The sequence below is a fragment of the Capra hircus genome, chromosome 4 (genome assembly GCF_001704415.2).
Source record: "Capra hircus breed San Clemente chromosome 4, ASM170441v1, whole genome shotgun sequence".
Taxonomy (NCBI): Eukaryota; Metazoa; Chordata; class Mammalia; order Artiodactyla; family Bovidae; genus Capra; species Capra hircus.
In genome coordinates, this window is record NC_030811.1 from 45,230,292 (window position 1) to 45,253,767 (window position 23,476).

At 50.4% G+C, this 23,476-nt stretch overlaps 1 protein-coding gene across 6 annotated transcripts in view; it reads right to left on the reverse strand.

Moving 5' to 3' along the window:
- TNS3 (tensin 3) overlaps positions 1-23,476 on the reverse strand; it is a 223,773-nt gene that overhangs the window by 15,221 nt on the left and 185,076 nt on the right. For all 6 annotated transcript variants that reach the window (XM_018047057.1, XM_018047055.1, XM_018047052.1 and 3 more), the window contains 4 exons: positions 7,762-7,933; positions 5,768-6,369; positions 4,573-4,659; positions 147-278 (listed from right to left, as the gene is read on the reverse strand). In XM_018047057.1, coding sequence (XP_017902546.1) covers positions 147-278; positions 4,573-4,659; positions 5,768-6,369; positions 7,762-7,933 — 993 coding nt within the window. The remainder of the gene's footprint in view (positions 1-146; positions 279-4,572; positions 4,660-5,767; positions 6,370-7,761; positions 7,934-23,476) is intronic.

Genomic DNA, 23,476 nt, shown 5'->3' on the forward strand with positions numbered 1-23,476 from the left:
CACTAAAATTTAATAAATAAAAATTTATTTATTAAAAAAATACATACTAAGAGGAAGACCTATGAGTGCTGTTGCAAGTCATCCACCACCTCATGAGAACGAAGGGAACTGACAGCTGAGGCCCCGCTGAGCAGAGCAGGACCCACCTTTCTTATTCATCTGCAGGACAGAGGGCGGGGGTGTGGCCACCTTCATGGCCAGGCCGTAGGCGCCTCGGAAGGAGTGGCTGTCCCTGACGATGAATGACCCGGGCTCCTTGTCCTTCAGCATGGCGATGGCTGCAGAGGCGAACAGACAGACGTGAGTGTCTGCAGGGACGCCACGCCTGACTCCACTTACGGCCGTGACAAGGGTAAGGGAAACTGCAATGACCAGAAGTTCCGTGGGGGCCTATTTTATTTTACAGGGTAGCCCGTCCGTTCAGATCACAAAGGTGCTGCCTTCACACACAATTCCCATTAACCCCACAGCATCTGTGAAGCCCAACTGAGGACCCCACCTGACAGCCCAGGAAACCGAGGCCCACTGGTTCCAGCCAGATCAGGTCTCCGCACACAGCGCGCGGAGCAGGAAGTCAGGCAGGGCTGCCACTTGGTCCCCAGCGTGGCCCTGCCCTACAGCTCCCTGCGTGGCATTTTTCTTAGAGATTTTAGAACATGCGCTTTCAACTTTCCATAGGAGGAAAGAAATTTCCAATCATACTTTCTGAAGACTGTGGATGTACTCCCAAAGCTACTGAATATTTAATAAAGTCCCAAGGTTTGGCCCAGGGGATGGCCATAGATGGCCCTCCGTCCTGTGGCTCTGAGGCAGGGGTGGCAACTGTGGCCAGCTGTTTCCAGTCTGGACGAGGCTGTGAACCCCTATTTGATGTGGCCAGTGAGGGCCATGAAATGCACCTGGCGCTGCACCTGCCACCTGCCCCAGGGAGGCTGGTGCACAGGTAGCCCTAATATCGCTCCCCTGGAAGCTCAAAATCTGGCCTCCCAGGTCCTGGGCTCAGGATACAGGAAAAAAGAGGGATGGGTTAGCATCACAGTATCCTCAAGTTGACGTGGCCCAGACACCAGTGAGAATTTTCTCCAGTAACCAGAACATCTCTCAAGATTTCTTTTATACATTTTACAAAAAGAAAACTAGGGATTTAAAGTATAAAGCACTACACACTTATAGCCATGGAATTGCCACCTTTCTGTAGAGCCCAGGGCCCTGTCTGGAGTAGAGTGGGCCGGACATTAACCCGGGAGTGGCTGGAAGCACCGTCAGCAACAGGAAATAACCCCAGAGAGCCCCCTGTTCCAGGCCCTCTGTGTACCCTGACTCCAGCCCCACCCGTACAACATGGCCTTGCTTGGCTGCAGACAAAACAGGCAGTTTCTTCTACACCTTCTTCCATGCACTGTCCCAGCCCGTGGCAGGACAGGCCCCAAGCACGAGCTTATGCACACGGTGGGGAAGAAGCAGAAGAAAGCACACACTCTCTAAGGGTAGGGGTGCAAGCCTGACACATGGAGCCACAGCCCACCTGCTGCTCTGGTACCCACCCCCCAAGACAGGTGGGGAACAGACACCAGGGACCCAGGCCCATGCAGCAGGTCTTGTCTCATAGCATGTTTTCTGATTATGGGGGCTGAACACATGTTATTTTTTTAAAGTAGGGGAAAGATCACTTACAGAAGTTATATTTTTCTATTGTAATAACCTCACCAGAGCCTTTTCTTTGTAAGTCATGATTTTACTTCACTGTGGTACAAAGAAGTGCCCTAGCCTCATGGGCAGCAGACTTCTGGGTGGCAGAGAGAAGGCTGGCTCCTCTCTGGCCCATTCTACCCTCTCAGGTCTCCCCTCTCCACCCATCACCAGGCCAACTGGGCACAAGAGAGCCTGAGGGCCATGCTGGACTCATTGTTTCTGAACCAGAAATGAACCCTTGCTGAGGCTGTGAGAACGAGCTAGTGTATCTCCAGGGGCAAGGCCAGGTCTGCCATGTGGCTGCAGGGGCAGCAGCCACATCCTTACCACCTCTCTCCCTGCAGCTGGAGCTTTCAAGGATGCTGGAGCAGAGACCAGAGAGCACAGCTGGTACAGTCATATTTCATTTCTACTTTAGGCTTTCCCTGGTGGTACAGTGGATACAAATCCGCCTGCCAATGCAGGGGACATGGGTTTGATCCCTGGTCTGGGAAGTTTCCACATGTTGCGCTTGGAGCAACTAAGCCTGTGAACGCACAACTACCGAGCCCAAGTACTGCAAGTACTGAAGCCTGAGCACCCAGAGTCTGTACTCCGCAATAAGAGAAGCCACCACAATGAGAAGCCCATGCACCACCACAATGAAAAGTTGCCCTGGCTCGCTGTAACGAGAGAAAGCCTGCAGAAAGCAACGAAGACCCAGTGCAGACAGATATAAATAAATTAAAAAAATTTTTTCTGCTTTACTTTGGAGCCCCTTTTCTCCTGAGGTTTTTATGTTCACTTTTAAAAAAAACTCCCAAGGAACTAACCTTTCCATAGTAATATGTGAACAGTTGTGCCCCAAAACAGGCAATAGGTTTTCTACCCCTCCTGCATCTCCCTGAAATTTCATCACAGTTTTGCCAGAAAATGGCACATCCCAGCAGTTACAACAAAACCCACAAGAGGCTCTCTTCCATTTGGAGAAGTTGGCACACCCACCAGAGCATACATTTGTGTAGGTGTTGTCTGCACAAAATATCCAGAAAATAGAAGAGGTTCCACTTTTGGAGTTCAACTGGAAAAATCAATGCCCCATGTACATATTAGCTATTTTGAGATGGGGTCCACCCCAAAGAAATATTTTTAAATGTGTGGCTAAGGTGGCTTAGACAGTAAAGAATCCACCTGCAGTGCGGGAGACCTGGGTTGGATCTCTGGGTTGGGAAGATCCCCTGGAGGAGGGCATGGCAACCCATTCCAGTAGTCTTGCCTGGAGAATCCCATGGACAGAGGAGCCTGGTGGGCTACAGTCCATGGGGTCGCAAAGAGTCGGACATAACTGAGCAACTAAGCACAGCAAGATTAGTCAAATGACAACAATAACTCCTACTGCCTAGCAGATGCCAACAAAGGAGGTTCCCTCCACCCAGAGTCTCTCCCCCACACCCTATGAGGCAGGTTGTGCCATCCCTGTCTTGCAGGACCCATCGGGTGCACTCCAACCAAGCCTGCCTCTTCATTCAGAGAAGGAGACAGTCCAGCCCAGCCTCCACCCTGGTCTGAAAGACTGAGCCGCTAGAGTAGGATGGTCTGTTTAGAATACTCTAGAACAAGGTCCTCAACAAGCACTCTCAGGGTCTGTTGGGCTGGACAAGACACTGAGCACCAGCGCTAAGGCCCACAGTCAGGGGGGTTCTTGCAACCAGAGCAGGGAGGGGCCGGGAACGGAGCATCTGGCCACGCCAGAGCCTGAAACGTGGTGAGTGCACACAGCACAAAGGCCAGTTCTGGGACTCAGAAGCCTCTCGGGCCAAGAGGGCTCCCCCCACATGACATGACAATGGGTCCATTGAGCTCATGGGAAGAAAGGCACATTCTTACCATTTTTATTATCTGCCTAATTGAGTATAAGAATTTCTATGAAAAAGCTGGACGGCGCTGTTTTCCAGGCATTTAACTATTCACATCCAGGCATTTCTGAGGAATTCCCCAGGAGAGCAGTTCTTAGTTTCTTCCCCAAGTTGAGATCCCAGCACAGAGTGGCAATTCACCATGCGTTTAGCACGCCTGGCTGCTGGAACCCCCGCCATCCCCTTTCTCAGTCCAGCACCCCCAGCCACCCATCCCAGGGAACCTCCTTCCTGGGCATCCTGACCAGCGTCTGCCAGCCCCCAGTCAGTTCCATGTCATCCTCTCCGAGAGAGGCCTGGGAGTGATGAGCCCACAGGCGGCCGTGTCATCACCTCAGGGAGGGCAATAGCACCTCGCAGGGACTCCAGGAATTTCTGCTGAAGGAGTAAGTGCTGTTTGCCGAAGGGCCTGTCCCAGAGGGACCACCCCCAATGGCATGCCAGCTTCCTTCAGGGACATCTCTTACATTCATGTTCTAGTAAACAGTGACATGCAACTTAGCTGCTCAACAGTATTAACAATTTCTCATATTCGCCAGCTGTCTTAAGACTGAACTGCACGCCCAGAGTCACTGTGCTGTGTTTGTGAGAGCTGGGCTAAGGCTGCTGGCAGTCTGTCCTTCCGATGTGGCACAGGCAGGTATGCCCATTAATAGGAAAGACACTTCTTCCCCGTGACTTCCCCCTGAGGCTGGGACCCGTGGCATCTCATCACAATCTGCAGCCACTGTGGGCAACACCGGCCAGACCTTGGCTGGTGGAAGCCACCAGAAATTACACCCCAACACTGGAATGACCATGGCTGGTGCCCTTCCTGGCTGGCTCCCTCCTTAGGAATGATGTTTTCCAATAAAAACTTAAAGGTTGCAGCCTTTCCCCCGGAGTGGGTAATGAAGTGCAGACCCTGCTCTAACTCATCCATCCCCAGGTGATGCCTCCCTGATGCTCCCACCCCAGACACAGGGTCCTCATCCGGCCCACGCACCTTGCTCTCTGGAGATGTCCGCCTTGTACCAGAACTTCGATGTGTCCTGAACAAAGTTAACAGACACGTGCTTATCACCTGGATTATCTGCAAAACAAAATTTAAAAATAGTAACTATGAAGGGCGTTTTTTTATTGCAACCTCTCACCTCAAAGGGACCTAGAAGTTCAAAGTCCCACCCCAGGTGAGAGCGCTCTATTTAACTACAAGGGAGAAGCCTGACACGGAGCAGGGAGTGCCTGTTTGATAACAGAAAACACGACAGCAGGACGCCTCCATGATCGGGCACCCCATTTCACCCACACCTAGTCACAAAAGACAGGAGGCACGCAGAGCAAGGCTGACGTCCCTTACTCCTATCAGTGTCTAATTCTTTCTTCTACACTTGAAACATGAGATAATTAAATTGCAAATGTATCTGTTTAATTTTTTTTTTAATTACTATTACAGAACACTGACTCCAAGTGAAAGGGAAAAAAATAGAACCACCGTGGATGTCGGCGTTTTTTGCTGTTGAACAAAATCTAACGTGAATAATGCAGAAGTGCGTGCGTGCTCAGTCACGTCTGACCCTGCAACTCTATGGACAATAGTCCGCCAAGTTCTTCTGTCCATGGGATTCTCCAGGCAAGGATACTGGAGCAGGCTGCCATTTCCTCTTCCAGGGAATCTTTCCGAATCAGGGATTGAACCCACGTCTCTTATGTCGCCTGCACTGGGAAGAGGGTTCTTTACCACTAGGGTCACTTGGCAAGCCCAGGTGAATTAAGAGGCAGCTCTAGATTGGAATTTTCCTTTGGGCTAGGCTGAGATTCCCTGGGGGCTCAGTCAGTAAAGAATCCGCCTGCAATGTGGGACATGTAGATTTGATCCCTGGGTTGGGAAGATCTCCTAGAGGAAGGCATGGCAACCCACGCCAGTATTTTTGCCTGGAGAATTCCATGGACAGAGGGGCCTGGGAGGCTACAGTCCACGGGGTCACAAAATCAGACACGACTGAGTAACTAACTTTATGTTTACTGCAGTGAGATAGAAAAGCCCCCTTGAAGGCTATGGATTCTTCTCTCAAGGCGCTCAGCCCAGTAATAGCACTGGTGCTCACTGGGCAGGCCAAGCCATAACCCCAGGGTGCTTCCCTGCCCGAGTGCAGGCTTGAGCACAAGGATGGGCCCCCTACCCATGGAGATGCACCTACCTGGGGAAGGTGCTGCCCCCTCGGCAGCCTTGGAAAAGTCCGGGATGATATTTGGAAAAGGGATGCTCATGGTACTCCCGCTGTGAGGACTGGAGAAGCCGCTGGAGGATGGCGAGACGGAGCCAAAAGACCGATCTCCCTCTGAGGTCCGCTTCTTCTCGGGAAGGGGCGGCTGCCCGGGCAGAGCCAGTCCCGGGCCCTGCAGGACCGGACTGTGGTGGCCACTGTGTCCAGGCGCCACCGTGAGAAAGCTGTGGGACAGGAAGCTGTTGTCGGCAGCCTCAGCTGCTGTCAGTGGATTGCCAGGGGCCTGGGCTGCTCCATGGGAATTGGCCAGCAAGGCCCCAGGGTCCTCCCCGGCCGGGAGCCCACCTCCCACCATGGAGGCAGTGCTGAAGCTCAGGAAGGCCTGGCTGCTCGGGGGACCCAGAGCTTCCGGCGGCTCCGCCAGGGACAGCTCAGGGCTGTGGAAGGATGTCTGGAGGTCGGCAGGTGGGAAGTGGGGCCGCGCGGGGCCGTCCTTGCCAGGCCGGCTGCCTCCCAGGAGGGTCAGCGTGGACTTGGGGCTGGTCTCCACCCACTGGTGCTCAGCTGAGGAAGGGCTGTTCAAAAGACAAACGGCGAGACAATGACATATCCAGAAAGAATTAGCATTGGTTAATTAGGGGAATTAGTCTAATTAGCCTGGGAATTAGCATCGGTTCCTACATGACGGGGATGAGAGGCGGGGTACTGAGGTTCCCCTTGCAGCAGCGTGGGGCTTCTCAAACATCAGAACTCAGGCCCTGCTTCTCCAGCCTCCCACCTGACCATTCACCCCAGATGCTCAGTCCACAACCTCGGGGAGGGGAGGTGGCCCTCCCTGCCTCTACAGCCTGCTTGCCTCTTCCTTCCCACTCTGACCTGGCAAAGCCCCCTCTTCTCTTCAGTTCAAGCTGCAGCTCCACTGCGTCCTGACTTTGAAGCCCTCCCTGCCGGTGTCCCTGTGAGCACAGGGATTAGCGGTGTCCTTCCTCTGGTCCCACCACACAGGCACCACCCATGTATCTGCTTAAACCCCCTCCCCCTGGGTTCCTCTTCCCCATGCCCAACATCCTCACACAATCGATTTTCAATAAGTGCTTGCAGGACCACCGGCTAATTAAGGATACCAGTAAGAACACAAGAGATTACCATATCAGAAATGGGAAATTCCAACAGTAAGAATACTGGGGGAGGTTCAAGAAGGAGGGGACATAGGTATATCTACAGCTTATTCATGTTGATGTTTGGCAGAAACCAACACAATACTGTAAAGCAATTATCCTTTAATTAAAAATGAATAAGCTTAATTATAAAAAATATTGGAAACTAGAAATACAGAAAGACAAGTAACATGTATATCTCACTAGCAAACACCTATTTGCTGTGTGTGTAATGTTAAGTCCTGATACGCAATGTGCCCCTTTTTCTGTAGAGAAATGGAGTGGGATTCAGGATGGTAACTGTAGAGCAATGTGCCCACACGTAAAACACTAAGAAATGATTCCTACCCTGAGCATGTGAATTTGCACAAGGGCAGTCCCTTGTGAAGCAGAAACAGGACATTTCTCTTTGTCCATGCGCCCCCACACCCCAGGCTTTCCCAAACACTAACACAAATTCCTTTTTTTCCCCTGAGAGCAGTGCATTCTGCCTGCCCTCCCCACCCTCAACCTGCAGCCCTGGGCAGGCCCGTTCCTAGCCTGACCGCTGCACCCCTTTTTCCAGCCTCAGTTCAGACAATGCCTTCACGGTCCTTAACTGGCTGCTGTTCCTTGAGCACCCCACCTGCTAAAGTGAAGGTGGACAGAGGAGTTTTTATTTTGACTGCATTTTTGAAGACCGATGGCTGTCAGTGCACAAGGCGGCCCGGTGTCGTGTGGAGGACGAGACCCCTGCCCCTCTCTTCCCTCTGTGGTGTTCAGGCTGGGGTCTGTAAGAGCAGCCTGTGTTTGGTTCAATGGCCACCTTACCTCCCTCTCCGCTGGCTGGGGCTGTTCCCAGAAATGGTGCAGGAGGACGTGAATGCCCGCTGGAAGGAGGGCGCCGTGGGCATGTCGGCCCGGAGCATCGTGGGTTTGGGTCCAACAGGGCTCTCTGACATCCCCACAGAATGACTGAGAATCTCAGGGCAGCCTCGGGGTTCTGGAGCAAGGAAACATGAGCAGACTGTAAGCAGCAGTGCCACTTGCGAAGCTTTCTGCTGCAGAAGGAGGAGACCTGACTCCACCAAGTGCAGCCTCCTCTTTCCCAGCACATTTCCAAAGGAGAAATAGCTGGCTGGTCCCTGCAGCTGTCAACACATACTCATGAGTATCATCAGTGAGTAAGCTGACGGCCAGTTAGTCTGATACACTTACTGCCCCGTTGAGATAAACCATTTCTCACTCTAGAAATGGCAGGGTCTCCCTGCAAACCAAAGAAAGTGCAAACCAGCGGCTGTGGGGTGGGTGGGCAACTGATGAGTCTTGTGCTTTCAGCTAACACTTTCCTCTGCTAACAGAGCCCTGCCTGCAGTGTCTTCACTCCCAGGAGGTGCAGAGACCACCTGGCCTGACTCTTTTCAAGGGGGGATGAGAAGCCAAACACCAGGAAACCCTGCCTGACACCTACAAACCCCAGGCAGCTTCACGTGTTCCACTGACAAGATGTCCACCCTGCTTACAGTCTAGCATCATTACTATTTCTGGGTATTTTTTAAAATATGCAAAATATCTTTTAAAAACTAATTTTTGAGAACTAGACAAATCTACCATGGTCAATAAATAACAATAAAACAACACTGTGAGAAATACAAGTTATTTTGCTTTCTGCCTTAAAACAAGGGAGGATTGATCAGAAAATAATAAAGTTAAAAAATTTCACATTACTCATGTTACTCAGCTCTATCCATCATAGTCCACCCACCTATCTATCCATTCATCCATCCGTTCAGCCATCCATTTATCCAACCATCTAACATCTATCTATCAATTTATCTATAATTTTTGGACACAATATAAAATATTTATTTTAAAAAACTGAACAGGCATTCCAGGTAACAAAACAAAAACATAAAAAACAAAACAAAAAATAAAAGAAAAAAAAGGAAAAGAAAACACACCACAGGTAATACAAACATTGGCGTTGAAAGGCACAGATTTTAAATGGGAAGCTGCAGTGGCTTAGTGGTAAAGAATTCACTTGCCAATGCAAGAGATGCCAGAGACACAGGTTCAGTCCCCGGGTTGGGAAGATCCCCTGGAGGAGGAAAGAGCAACCCACTCCAGTATTCTTGCCTAGAGAATCCCATGGACAGAGGAGCCTTGTGGGCTACAGTCCATGAAGTCACTAAGAGTCTGATACAGCTGACTAAGCAACCCAGCACCAAACTGAAAATGTTTCAGAAAACATAAGACAAGAGAAAATTTCACCAGAGACCTGGAGTCCATTAAGAATAATCAAACGGAAAACCTAAAACTTAAAAACACCATTAGTACAATTAAGCCTTACTTAGGTCAATGATTGTATCAGCAGGCTAGAGACAGCAGAATGATGACTGGTCCAGAGGAAAATATCCAGCCTGAAGCCATGAGAGGAAAAGAATGGAAAATACAGAAAAGAGGAGAAAGACATGTGAGATATGATGAAAAATTCTAACACATATCATTGGAATTTAAGAAGGGGTGGAGAAATTCAAGGAGGCAGAATCAATACTGGGAAATATATTTACTGAGAATTTCCCAAGACAGACTAAAGAAATCTAAAGCCACAAGCTTAAAAAAAAAAAAAAAAATCATGAAATCTAAGCAGGATAAGTAAAAAGACAAGTAACTTATTCACTTAATAGTAGAACTTTGGAAAATCAATGACAAACTTAAGCAGAGCACTTGTCCCATTTTGGGAAGAGGGTGGTATTCAAATTTTGTGTTAATTCTTTTAAACCTTTAGTAAACTTTTGATTACAGAAAAGTCAAGTGCTACTGTTCTATTGGTACAAAATACACTATAAGCCCCTGGATGGACGCTGCCTTCTGCACCCAGCTGCAAATGCTCCATGATCACTCAGAGCTGGGTGTGCTAACGTCAGTGACACACACAGGGCTAGTGTGTCTCCTGCTATGACTCACCTATAAATTCCAAGAGCAGATGCAGTCATCCTATTTATGCTGTTTAACTGTCCCTCATGCCAGCACAACATCCTACAGCAAATGTTCTAAAATAAATGTTTGTTGAATTAATTAACCAAGAGGATGGTCTCCAAAGCCCATCCTTCAATATTTTTGATTGAAGTGGGACAGAAAAGCAAAGACGCATGGTGTTTCAGATATTCCTCTGCACCCACACTTCTCTTCCTGATGATAAAGTTACATCTTCAGTTATATCAGCCTGTGTTCATTTTCTACTTCAGAAATGCATTTGCTGAGCACCAGCTAGCTCTTAGCACTCAAATCAGCACTGCATCAGGGAGCATGTGAATTGCAGCCTGTGAGTTCCAGACAGACCTGCAGGAGGAAATGTTTCTATCTAGAGAGAGTTCAATTTCTGGAGGAAGTGGTATCTGACAGTATCTTGGAAGACTGGTGGGATACTGATAGATCAAAGGGTATGTGTATAACGGTGCACTGGGCACCATCCAGGGGCTCCATGCCCAGAGGATAAGAGGAGCCTCCACTGTTCACTGCTGGCCCCTCCATTGGACTGGCAGCTGGTGGGAGCTTCAGGGCAGTCATGCTATGAATGAGTTAGTAGAAGTGCAGAGGGAAGAGTACAGGGCAGGAAAAAGGATGCAGATATGGTTCAGGAGACTGGTGAGAAGCGAGAGGACTCTGTGCCCATCAGCCCTACAGTCCCACATCAAGGCGCAGCACAGATCCAGCACGTCAAGGATCGGAAAAATGGTTTGGGACTTCCCCGGTGGTCCAGTGGTTAAGAATCCACCTGCCAGTGCAGGAGACATGGGTTCGATCCCTGGTCCAGGAAGATTCCACAGGCCGTTGGGCAGCCAAGCCTGTGTGCTACAATTACTAACTTCACATGCCCTGGAGCTAAGGTGCTGCAACCAGAGAGTAGCCCCCGCTTGCTGCCAACAGAGAAAGCCCACACGCAGCAGTGAAGACTCAGCTCAGTCAAAAATGGATAAACAAAACATTCTTAAAAGAAAAGAAAAACAATTTATCCATTAAGTCTAGCACATCTGCTTCAGGGCTGCTTGAGTATGTCATGGGCCGTGAGCAAATGGCGTGAGCATGCACACAGTACCTACTCACAGGGTCAGTTCCTCTGCTACCAAGGTTGCTCTCGGTGGTCCCCATGCAGCGACGGGCTGCGTGTCAGCGAGTCCAGGGGCCATAGGAATCCTAGCTACCTCAGGAATCCTACACCACCCTCAAGTGGTGCACAGGAGTCCCACCAAAGGAGAAGCCAAAGGAAAATGAGATCCCACTCTGTGCTGTTATCACGCTGCCTGTTCCAGAAAACAAGCACAGTGCTTCCCATGAAAGTGGCTTTGTTCCTAACTCAGCTAGAGCCAGCTCTGGGGCACGTGGCTGGGTTTGGTGCCTTCTGCTCAGATCAGCCCCTGCCAGGGCAACAGGATTTAACCCCTAAGGGGGTAGCCCAGCACCTCAGAGTGGAAGTCCCGGCTTCCTGGTCCCTCCACGTGCTCAGAGATGCAAAGGGTACTACGAGTGGGTCTTCGTGGGAGGTAAGGGGACACCCTTCATTCTCCAAGCAGTGGGGCACTGCCCCCTAGCCCCACTGGGAATCTAGAGACATGAGAAGAGGGGTCCCACACGGCTGGAGAAGGACCCTGAAATCTGAGTTCAAGTACAGATGGAGACACCCGTCGCATGAGTCAAGCCTGCAGACCCTTCTGCAAGAATCTGCCTCATTTCTCAAAGTGCGCGTGCACCAACAGCAGGAAGGATGTGTCCTGACTGGTTTTTGTTCAACTTGCACATTTGCCATTCACAGTTGAATACATGAAATTTCTGAAAGGAGAACCGTCCATGGGCCCTACTGGGGACTCAGGGTCAGGGCTCTATCTTCTCAGCTCTGGACAGGAGGCTCAGGGGTGCAGTGACAGCCATTCGAGATGAGGGCAGAGAAGCAGGCATCAGTCCCCGCTGCCTCTTCTCCACTCTGGACACCACAGACAGCAGGCCCATTTGTCCTAAACCAACTACATGAGGGGCTCCGGGACAGCAAGACTTCCAGGGCCACAGCTGCCATTAGGGCGTGTCCACAGGTGCAGGGGCACTACGGCCTACACGGACACTGCTGGACACCCCCTGCACGTCGGATCTCTGGTGCCCAGGTTTATCTGGGAACTTTTTGGTCATCCTCCTGGCAAAGCCATAGGTCTGTTCCTCCTCACCACATTCCCTCATTTTCTCTTCCCTACTGATACCCAAAGGAGCGCACATAATGCCTTCAGTGTTTGGAAATCAACCCCCTCACTTCCTGGTTTTCTCTGAGCAGATGGTCCTGGGCTGAGGGCTGAGAGGAGGGCGCCTGCCTCTCCCTCGGGGCTCCCAGGATGTCCGGTGTCCTCTCCCCTCGGCTTCCCCTTCCTGCACTTCCTCTACCCAGAACAGGGTGAGAGAGGGTCACAGGCTCTTTCCCCAAAGGTCTATTTTTATGCTCTCATTCAGGCCACGGCAGGAGGTTCTGTGGGAAGCTGGGGAACATTTGCTCTCCGGTCACCATTATTTACATCACATGGTGTAAGTTAATAAGAAGAAAGGGGACCTGCGTTGCTCTTAGCTCCCGGTCCTCCAGAGCCTGGTGCCGCCTGACTCAGAAGCTGAGGCCTTCACAGGAGGGAATGGCCAGGCATAAAAGGTAAAGAGCGGCCCAAACAGCAAGGTTCATCCCTGTACAACTGTTCTCTTCGATGCAGGTGCCACTATTGACTAATGCATGTAACATTATCGAAAAGAAAATCAACATTTCCTGTCTTCCTAGTTACATTAAAGAAAATCATAAACTGTATAAAACATTATTCACTCATATACTACTTACTCCTAATAAGTATAAATTGCCATTAAATCTTTCATATGAACTTTAATACCTGTCTTTCACATCTATAATCTATTTATCTCCATCCCCCCGTCCCTCCTTCCTGGGATGATGTAGTTAATCAGGAAGTTCCCTTCCCTAACATTTGAGAGTTTTGCAAAATGAAACAGTAACAAATCTTTCTTTCCTTTCCCTCTACTTCTGGGTTTGAAACTGGGGCTGCCAGGGAAGGAGAGCAGAGACCCCCAAGTTCTAGTCTGGGTTCTGCCATGAGTCATAGGCCACGGAATATACTCTCAACCTTTGGGACCTCAGGTTCTTCATCCACAGAATTCCATCAATTAGGATCAAAGAGGATGGTTTCTAGGGTCTCTTTAGCTCTAGATCTACTTCTCCGTTGTTTCTTTTCCTTCTGCTTCTGTTTCCCTCTGTAAACTGGTGGTTTCCATCCGTGGTGATTTGCTCAGTCCCAGGTGGCTCAGTGGTAAAGAACCTGCCTGCCAATGCAGGAGACACAAGAGACATGGGTTCAATTGCTGGGTTGGGAAGATCCCTTGGAGAAGGAAATGGTGACCCAGTCCAGTATTCTTGCCTGGAGAATTCTATGCATAGAGGAGCCTGGTGGGCTACAGTCTACGGGGTCACAAAGAGTAGGACCCAACTAAGCATACATGCCCTTTTTCATATTTCCAGTCTCAGCTCTTGACTTTTGCTTTATGCTTACCATGAGGTTTACAGAAAACATTTCATAGGTAAAATAGTCCTTTTTCTGTTGTCTAGCTCTAAACTTAAAATATTATTTTTAAATGCAAGATTGTATGGGAAGTTCAATAGTAGTAACTTTTAAAGGGAGCCCTTATCTTGTAGTTTTTTTTTTTTATATTTGTCTATGAACAACAGACCATTTATTTAACCAGTCCTCTTGAGAGCAAGGGAAAGATGAGCAGACAGCCAGATATAATGACAATCAAACAGAGAAAAACCCCGGAAGACTAAAAACACAACGCTGCGTAGAAGATTTTTCTTTTTTTGTCAAAAATCAAAGTCTTGCATCTCTAGCCTCATCAATACACTACAAACACAGAGGGAAGTGATCAACAGCCCCAAAATGGATAAACACATACTTTCTAGATCTTGAGTTTTTTTTTTTCTTTTGTAAATCTTTATGTCAGAATCACATCATATGAATGTGTTCTATGGGTTAAGGTCACCATTTCCAGTAAGTACTAGGAGTGCTCTCCCAAGAATGAAATGTCTTTCTTCTAGAAGCATCAACATTCTCATGCTTCCAGCAGAGCTGAAGGGCCCCGACCACTACTGCAGTCATGGCCCCTGTCTGTTAACAGATGGGAGAGCCTTCCACGAAGATCCCATCCAAACTGGAATTATTCCCCCAGTTTTCCTTCTACTCAATAACACAGAAGAATCAGAAAATGCAGATAAAAGAGCTCATTACAATCGGGATCTTGTTTCTTCTTATTCTTTGAAGATGTCTTGTTTCTATTCAGAGGTTTTGAGTCAAACATGCTGGAAAGAAAACACATTTGCCCCTATTCCATTGGTGCTGTGCAGGGAATTCTAATGTGGCAACACTGGAAACTGTTTTTGCTTCACAATGAGTCTTTCCAAGCAGTTTCTACTCTGATGATGCACTAAGCGAGGCCAGTTTCTCAAGTGACTAACCAGGACTCTTAGCAACCTGTAAAGAATGAGCATCTTTCAAAAATGGGCTTTGCAGTAAACTCTCAGGAAACAAACTCCCTCCTTCCTGCTAGACTTTAACAGCACTGGGGCTGGAGGTCCTGGGGATACTGGAGACCCCCACTCCCAGAGTCCGAGGGAGTTTCCACAAGGACTGAGAAATGAGGAATGAGGCTTCACGACACCAAACTGAGGCCACAACTGCTCTCCGAGACTCACTTATATTTCCATTAAAAAAAACTACTGAGGTGAAACAGACACAACACGGTTTATCAGTTCTAAGTGCACCGCTCACAGGCGTTAGGCGCAACCCACATGTTGTGCCGCCAGCACCACTGCCCATCTCCAGAACTGGTCATCCTGCTAAACTGAAACTGTCGCCATTAAACACTGCCTCTGCACCCCCTCCTCCCCCTAACCTGGCACCTGCCTTTGTACTTTCTGTCTCTATAAATCTGACTTCTCTAAGTACTTCACACAAGTGGAATCACACAGTGTGTGTACTTTTGTGTCTGGCTGTGTCTTAAAGGTGCATCTGTTATAAAAAAAAAGTGCATCCATGTGGTAGCATGTGCAAGAACTTCCTTTCTTTTCAAGGCTGAATAACATTCCATTGTATGGATGAATCACGATATGTTTATCCTTTGCCCGTGGAGGGACACTTGGGTTGCTCCAAGTGTGACGTGTAAATAATCACACATCCTCCTTTCTTGTTCCTTTACTCACGTTTGAGTTGGGACTGGATACCTGCAACAGAAACCAGCCTCAGTGATACAAGATCCTTGCCTCACAGCTACTTCCAGTGGTTTAGCAATTTACTTGCCAATGCAAGGAACACAGGTTCAATCCCTGGTCCGGGAAAATTCCACATGCTGTGGGGCAACTAAGCCCATGTACCACAGCTACTGAGCCCACACACCCTAAAGCCCATGCTCCCCAACAAGAGAAGCCTTCAACGAGGAAACCCGCTCACCAGAACTAGAGAGTAGTCCCCGCTAGCCACAACTAGAGAAAGCCAGTGTGCAACAACAAAGACCCAGCCCAGCCAAAAATTTAAAAATTTAAATAAATAAGATTCTATTAAAAAAAAAAAAAAGCTACTTCCAATCCAGCAGGAATCCAGGTAGACAAGAATGTTTACAGCAGCTGTCAGGCTGTGGGGAGAAATGGCGCCAGAGGGAAGAAAAGAGGCATTGAAACAGGGAAGCTTTCCTTGAACTGAGCCAAAAAAAAAAAAATCCAGAGAAAGTGTTTCCAAGCAGAGGGAGAATCTGTATAACTCACTTGCAGAGGAAGAGGGTGGTGAGGATGACAGAGAGAGAGTCACCCTAACAAGCCACTAGATTTACCCAGAAACAGGTAAGCTGTCAGCAGAAGGCAGAGATGAGGCCCCATCTATGTTGGTGAAGATGCTGCACCCATGACTCCCTATTGGATTAGAAGTCTTAGATTCTCAGAAAAACTGCTTCCTTCCTTCAGGCAGAAGCCCCAGAGGCTCTGGCCCTCCTGTGGAAACAAGATGTGGCATTCACGCAAAGGTCTTCCCCCGTGACTCAGTCGGTAAAAGAATCTGCCTGCAATGCAAGAGACCACCTCCCACGCAGGAGACCCAGGTTCGATCCCTGGGTTGGGAAGATCCACTGGAGAAGGAAATGGCAACCCACTCCAGTATTCTTGCCTGGGAAATCTCATGGACAGAGGAGCCTGGTGGACTACAGTCCATGAGGTTCCAAGAGTCAGACACAACTTAGCAACTAAACCATCACCATTCATGCTAAAGTGTCCCGGACCTTCTCCGGAAAGAGCCATCAGCCTGGTGAAGACTGCTGGCATAGGAGCCCTGAGGTGCCTTCATCTGCCCTGAGAGCATCCTCTCATCAGGACTGCACCATGGAGATTCAAAATCATATTCCAAAAGAGGGCCAGGGCTTAAAACCCTCCTGTGGAGTCAGAGAGTGTCTGGTTGTGACCAGCAAGCCCTATTTCCTGTGTAGGATTTAAGGACAAAACTCTTGAGATATCCTCATAGGAACTTTACCTCTCAAAACCCCTGCAGAACCTGGAGACCCACATTGGTTAAACACCATGCCCACATAGTAACTGGGGCCCTAGGCGGCCAATTTCTCCCCACATTTCAGAAGCCTGAAGTCTGCTATTTTTCAGAGATTATCACCGCTCAGGGTCTAAAACCAGGACTTGAATCAGGCAGCCGTATCTCACCTGGTCCTTCTAAATCACCCTGATGACAGACCGACCGAGCGCAGCACCGTGAACCCTCATTAGGTCGCACCAGCCCAGGCAGAAGTCCTGGGTGAACACAGGTGGCTCACTGCAGTGCCAGGCGCTGCGGCATAATTTATGTTGGAGTTTCACCATGTGAGCCGAAAAAGCAAGCTTTCTTCATAAATTATCAACACACTATCAATAATTATCACCTATGTGGTACCTAACAGGCTTCCTTGGCCCTCGAAACAAACCCTGGGGGTATGAAGTCCTGGGCAGACCCAGGAAGCTGAGGCCCAGGGCCTGCTCTCACTTACTCCAGGAACACAGTTTCCTCTTTCTGTGGTACAGAGAAAAGGATGGCGATCTGACAATCCATTTGCCTTGGGTTACATGTGCAAGATCATCTCTCATTCCCAGAGGGGGCCCGGTGTCTGCCCACAAGGACAAGGGTGTCTCCCAGAGGTGACAGCGCTGAGGACTGGGTACACAGGGACCAGGGGGTCTCCATGGCCTGGTGAAATCGGGTCCGTGCTGCCCCTGACTCTGCAGGAATGTGAATTGATGGTGCCCCTTCCAAAGGGCTGGGGCATGCTCTGGGGAGGTGATCACCAGGGGTCTCGGTCTCCCCACCAGATGAACTTGGAGCCACTCCCATTTCCTGCTCAGATTTCTGAGGCTATGGCCTTGGGATTGAGCCTTCCCTTCTTCCCTCTCAGCGGTGAGGTGGCAACAGGTATTCTGTTTTTATCTTTTTATTACAAAACTGCCCACATGCTACCTCAACCCCATCTACTCTAGGAAAGAGGACTCTGTCTCAAGCTAACGGCTTCACATTCCACACAAGGATTTGATTGTTGGAAGGCCTTCTACTAAATCCCTCTTCCTCATTAACTTTGTTATGTATCTCTTGTCCTTTCGTTGGATATTTCAGGCTCCTGTGCATCCCTTCTGCAACCCGCCAGTGAAGTGCCTGCCACGGGTCTTGTGCCTGCTCCACCTTGGTGTCCACAGTTACCCAGCACATGGGAGGTGTTTGTGCAGGGAGTGTTTACTGAATTAGCAGTGCTGAAAATAATAATGTTGGGAACTTGCGCTTCTGGCCAAGACGGAGTAGTCCCACTTCTCTCTGGTCCTTGTGTTTACAACTACAGTCCCATACATCACACAACCACTCATACAGGGAACTCTGACAGATGGAAAGAAGGACCCAAACGCTTTGGGGTGGGGGGTGGGGATAGGGTGGGCAGGGGAGGGGGTGTGGAGGGGAGGGGAGGAAGGACACCATCCAGACTGAGTTTCCTGACTTCCTTATTGTCTCAGGTAGATCCCAGAACTGTCAGCAAAAATAGCTCCAGAAAAGCCTGCTCATCTAACCAAAGAAGCAAAACTGATCAAAGGAAAATGAGTGGACTAATAGTAGAAAATCTTTTCCGCAACACCGCCTGGCCCTATTCCTACCCAACACCCACAGGACTCCACCCCCACCTCAGGTTTAGCAAGGCCCAGTGGAAAGCTGACCTTCCATATCAACCCCACCTCACAGGAGGAGGAAGCCGGACTTCTCCACCAGGGTGGAGTCAGCTGGGTGCAGGGTGAGCTGGCCTTCTCCCCGACCCAGCCTTAGGCCCCAGAGCAGAGGTTAGGGCAGAGCAGGAGAGCCACATGAGCTCCTCCCTCAAGTGAGCAAGGTCTTTGGAAAGTGCATCTAAACATCCAATAATCCACGCAGCCTTGGAACTGCACTCGGGTAGGAGCATGCCTCAAACAAGACCAGCTGAGACAGAATTGATAGCTCACAACATAATATCAAGAAAGTCCAGGATAAATCCTAAAACTCACTCATCATACCAAGAACTAGAAAGCGAACAGACAGTGGAACCTACAGGACAGTCAGAAAACTATGGGAACGCCTCAGAGCGTGTGCTCTGAGGCAGGGGGATAGCTGGGTGACATCAGGTCTGTTCCCACCCACAGACACACCAGGCGGGGACCCTGAGACCCACACCATCCGGGATCAAATCTTGTCCTAGGGGAGACTCTGCTCTGTCACCTTCTCAGAGCTGTTGAGGAGTCCCATGGCATTCTAGAAGCTTCTCTATGTGCACTCAAATCACCCAGGAAAGCTAGCAGTCCCATGCGTGCCTGGGTCCTCCACCCAGCTGAATCCTAATCATATCCTAACCCCAGTCCCTCCAACTCATTCTGTTGTTTCTCATTCCGAGTTTATAAGATCCTACCTGGATTTCATTTATTTACCTGGAGTGGCTGGTCCCTGCCCACGTTTTCCACTACGTGCCCGCCCTGAGGCTAGTAAGCACTATCAGATATCAGAGGATGCTTTCTCAGGCCAAGAGTCCCCAGGTGTTTAGTGGGAGGACTAGAAGCTGAACTGGTTCCCCGATTTCTCTGTCCAGTGTCCTCAAATCTACAGGATAAAGTGGGTGGTGGCACTGAAGGAGGAAACAGGAGTGCAGTCTCTGGAAGGGGGTCTTCTGGACCCCAGCTCCTCTGTAAACTATGATTCTGTTACCTTTACGTCACAGGAGAATGCCTGGAGTAAAGATTGTCAAGGGGAGTCTTCTGTAGAGTGACTGGGACTCAGAACCAACTCTGGACACGCCACTGACGGCTACAGACCAGCTTCCAGGGCACTTAACAACACCTTTCAGTCACAAACACAAAACCACCCAATCTAGCTGATTCCAACTCACCTGACCTGAGCAGTGTTATGCCTTTGGACGTTATTTTATTGCTTTCTTAAAATATAGGGAGGGGAAACTGAAGGGTAGGAGAGAGAAAAGACAAAGTATGCAACAGTTAGGACGTCAACTAACAGTTTGTAATGTGTAAACTGCTTGCCTAGAACTTACGCAGATCATCAAACCCAAGTCCCACTTTATGCTTTCAGAGCAATGCTGTGGTGGCTACCGGTGCAGATCTGAATGTTCACGACTTCTCACAAAGACGTTTTAAAATCCTGATAATTTCACACACAACAACTTTTCAGAAATCAGAATAATAGCTGCTTTTTGCTGGGTGCCTACTACTACCTGCCAGGCACTGTGCTAAGCCATATACAGCCGATTTATCCTCAGAAAAAGGTTTCCATGTGCAGACTTATTAGCCTTATGGATGAGGAAAGAGATGCTGAACAGTGAGATTAAGGAACTTTTTCAAAGGCAGTCACCTCATCCCTATGACTGGGAAGCTATGTTCTTTCCACAAGAGTCCTTTGCACCCCCACAAAGATCTCAAAGTCAGCAGCCTTAATGTAACAGAACAACCCTACGCTATAGTATCCGCCTCTTTCCTCCAAATACAGCATAACACTATCTCAGAGAGCCTGCTGTGCGAGTTCCCCTCATGTGGGAAAGCTCAGGGTCTCTGGGAGTCGCCTGCAGCCCTAGGACCTTGACTTCCACTTAGAAAGAACGTCCATAGGAGGCCCCACCTGAGGCTGGCTCCCCAGATCCTACCAGCCACCATCACCAACAGAAGAAGAGAAAGACCTCACTGTCCTGATATAAGTGGACCAAAATGCTCCTAAATTTACCTTTGGAGTTAGAAAAATATTTCCATCCTAACCAGGTAAGTTCTGATTTATTGTCATACATATGGAATTCATCGAAACCTGCTATCGTGTATATACTGTATTAAAATGTCATCTCTGTCATTTTCTGTTCAAATGTCTCTATTTGAACGACATTATCATCCATTCAATAGCGGGAAATCCTCCCAGTCCTCAAAGAGAGAACACACAAGACTTTCAGGCTGGCAAGAGTGAGAAGGGGGACCACTCACTGACCTGAGCTTGCCTTTCTTAGAGGGAGTGTTTCTCTCTCCTCTTGATCACCCCCATCCTTCCAGCTAATATACACACACAGCGCTGTGTCAGCCCAGAGACAGTACACAGAATAGTAAGGGGTCCTCAGGCACAGATGCCCCAGGGTGGCCCCTTGATCTAAGTATGTCCCGTACCTATGCTGCCCTCAGAGCCTGGGCCCACGGTGCTGCCTGGCTCATCTCGGAGGTTCCAGAGGTAAGACACAGGGAAGGACCCAGACACTCTACCCTCCAGAAGCTCTGCTAATATTGCAGACAGGTTATTTCAGTGACTGTGTCTTGTTTTACAATCTTGGACTCTAAAATCTTCCCTCTGATTGTTCCAACAGTGAGCAAGACAGTAAAACTCATTGTGAAAGCCCAACTTTGCTCCTCAGGCAGGCTGTCTGCATTCCGTAAAAGCACTGCTTCTCCTAAGAAACAGGAACACCTGGGTGCAGCCTGGGGCCCCTCCGCCCTCGGGGCAGCCTGAGATCCCTCAGGGGCTCTGGGGGTGGAGGACAGCCCTGGAACTGGGCAGGCGGGCTTTCTCAGTTGCAGCAAAAGAATGTGCTGTGCTGGGAAGCAGCCCCGGCTCCCCCGGAAAGCCGCACATCTGTAAACCAGGCTTTCCTCTGCCCCAGTGAGCCTCAGCAAAGACAAAGCATGGCTTTCTTCTAGAAGGAGGAGCCTTTCAAGCTCTGGGGCTGGGGCATTTTGTCCCACAGCCTTTGGACCTGAGGGCTGTCCTCAAGTGACAGGGGACTCTGGGAAGAGTCACCCTCCTCCCCAGTCCTGACTTCCCTGCCCTTCCTGGCCCTGGGAATTGGCATCCCACCTCCTCCCACTCCCATGCCTCCCCTCCCCCACCGCCCCAGAGCTCAGGTTTCAGCATCAGCGGAGACGTGGCCAGAGGCTGCAGAGAGCAGGGACTGGGCGCGGCACTTACCTGGGCACCTCGGGGCGCCGGTCAGTCCACAGACAGCCAGGGAGGTTGGGGGGCCAGGCGAAGGCGCTCCCAGGACTGTCCCCAGCGGAGTCCCCCACCCACCGCGGCAGGGCGACTCTGGGTTCCGGTGTCCCGGGGGAGTCGGGGCGGGACGCGGGGCGGCCACCTCTGAGGAGGCCCATTCAGAGGGCGGCAGGGAGAGCTCGTCCGAGGAAAGAATCTGGGCTTGCTGGGCGGCCGCTGGCTCTGTCGGGCGGCCTGCCCATTCAATGCCTCAGACGGCAGTGGCCCCGCCTCGCTCCACTGCGCGGTTTGCTTCCTTTTCATTTCTTTCCCCGTTTTTTTCCCTTTCCCTCCCTTTAATCTCCTGCAAACTCCTCGCTGAAGCCCTCCACAGCTTAGCTGCAGCCCCAGAGTCAGTGCTATTCAAGGGACAAGCAGCTAGTGCACGTGCGGCTGGTGACCCTGGGGAGACAGACACCCCAAACCGCACCCCCAAGGGCAGCCTCCTGTCCACGACTGAGCCTCAAGAGTCACCTCCCCCAAAGGTAGACGGGCTTCCCTGGGATCCAATGCTCACAAAGGAGAAGCTTCTGGAAACCACTGCAGTCCCTGGTGAGCTTTGCATCCCACTCGCCAGCCAGGCTCCACACCCCAGTCCCTTCCCCCTAGGTGGGGCCATTGCCTCTCATCCGCCCCAGTCACCAGCCCTAAGAAGACCTTCACTTCATCCCCTGCCCAAGGTAGCCTGGGGGACCGTCCTCTTGTTTTCTTCCTGGCCGCAGTCACTCCCACACCCTACCACACCCAGTCTGCAGAGTCTCATTTCCAACCACTTAGCCTGTTTCACCTGGCTGGTAGCTTAGTCCACCAACAGCCTGTTGGTGGACCTAAACACATTCTATCCCTTTCTTCCCTCTTCTCTGCTCAAGTTCTTCCCTCTAGCTGAAAGGCCTACTACCCAGTAATCTGGTGAACTCCTATATACTCTTCAAAGCCCATTTCAAGTGCCCCCCACCCTGTTACAAGACTTGGGACATTATCCCCCTCAGTCAGGTAAGTTCACGCTCCATATCTCAAGGCCTGAGATCTAACAGTAACAAGTCCATAAAGCATGGTAGAGAGGCTCTGTCCTGTGTATGGCCTTTGAGACTGAAGCTCCAGGCAGCAGATACCTGCCTAACCAGGTTTATATCCACCAAGCACAGAGGGGAGTGGGCACTCACGCCTCGCCTCTCCTCTGCCTTTCAGATCCGGCATGATCCACTTCATCTGTTAAAGTCTAGTGCTGATGCCACTTACCCTAAAGTCCTCCCTGAGACAGAAGGTCCCATATCACTCCTGGGAGGCCCCTTTCTTGCTGGCGGGCCGGCACTGGCAATGCCTTCAGCACATCACAATGGGACGAGGCGCCTGCACACGCAAGCAGGCTTCCAGAACACGCTCCAACCTCCCTGGGCTGAGTCACACCTGCCCAGCCCCGGCATGACCCTCTGACCCACTCATCATCCTGGTGAAAGTTGACAGGTACACGCCTCTCATCAGGAGAGACAGGTACACCTGTGACCCTTGGCCACCTCCCTAAGTTACAGGTCAAGAAGATCCCAAGGACCCTCCGCCCCAAGGTCTGAGCAGGGTACTTCCTCTGGCTTGTTTATGCGCCTGCAGGGTAGCAGCTCCTGCACAGGATCTGTAGGAAATGCCTGAGCACAGCCCAGGCCAGGCCCAGCCAGCGGATGGACGGGCCTTTCCCGTGGCCCACAGCTCCCTGGACAGAGAGGAAGGCGGCCGTCCGGCAGTCAGGCCCAGGAAGGGCAGTGATGCAATGGCACTCCCCAGGGTGGGTCCTTCCCCTGGGGCCAGCTGACCCTGTGGGCCTGGTAGGTCTGGGGCAGTCCACGGGCTGGGTGGAGGGGAAGGATGCTGTGTCTGTGCTGCTGCGTCTGTGACCGGGACAACTCGGGTGGGGATCTAGGAGACTTTATAAC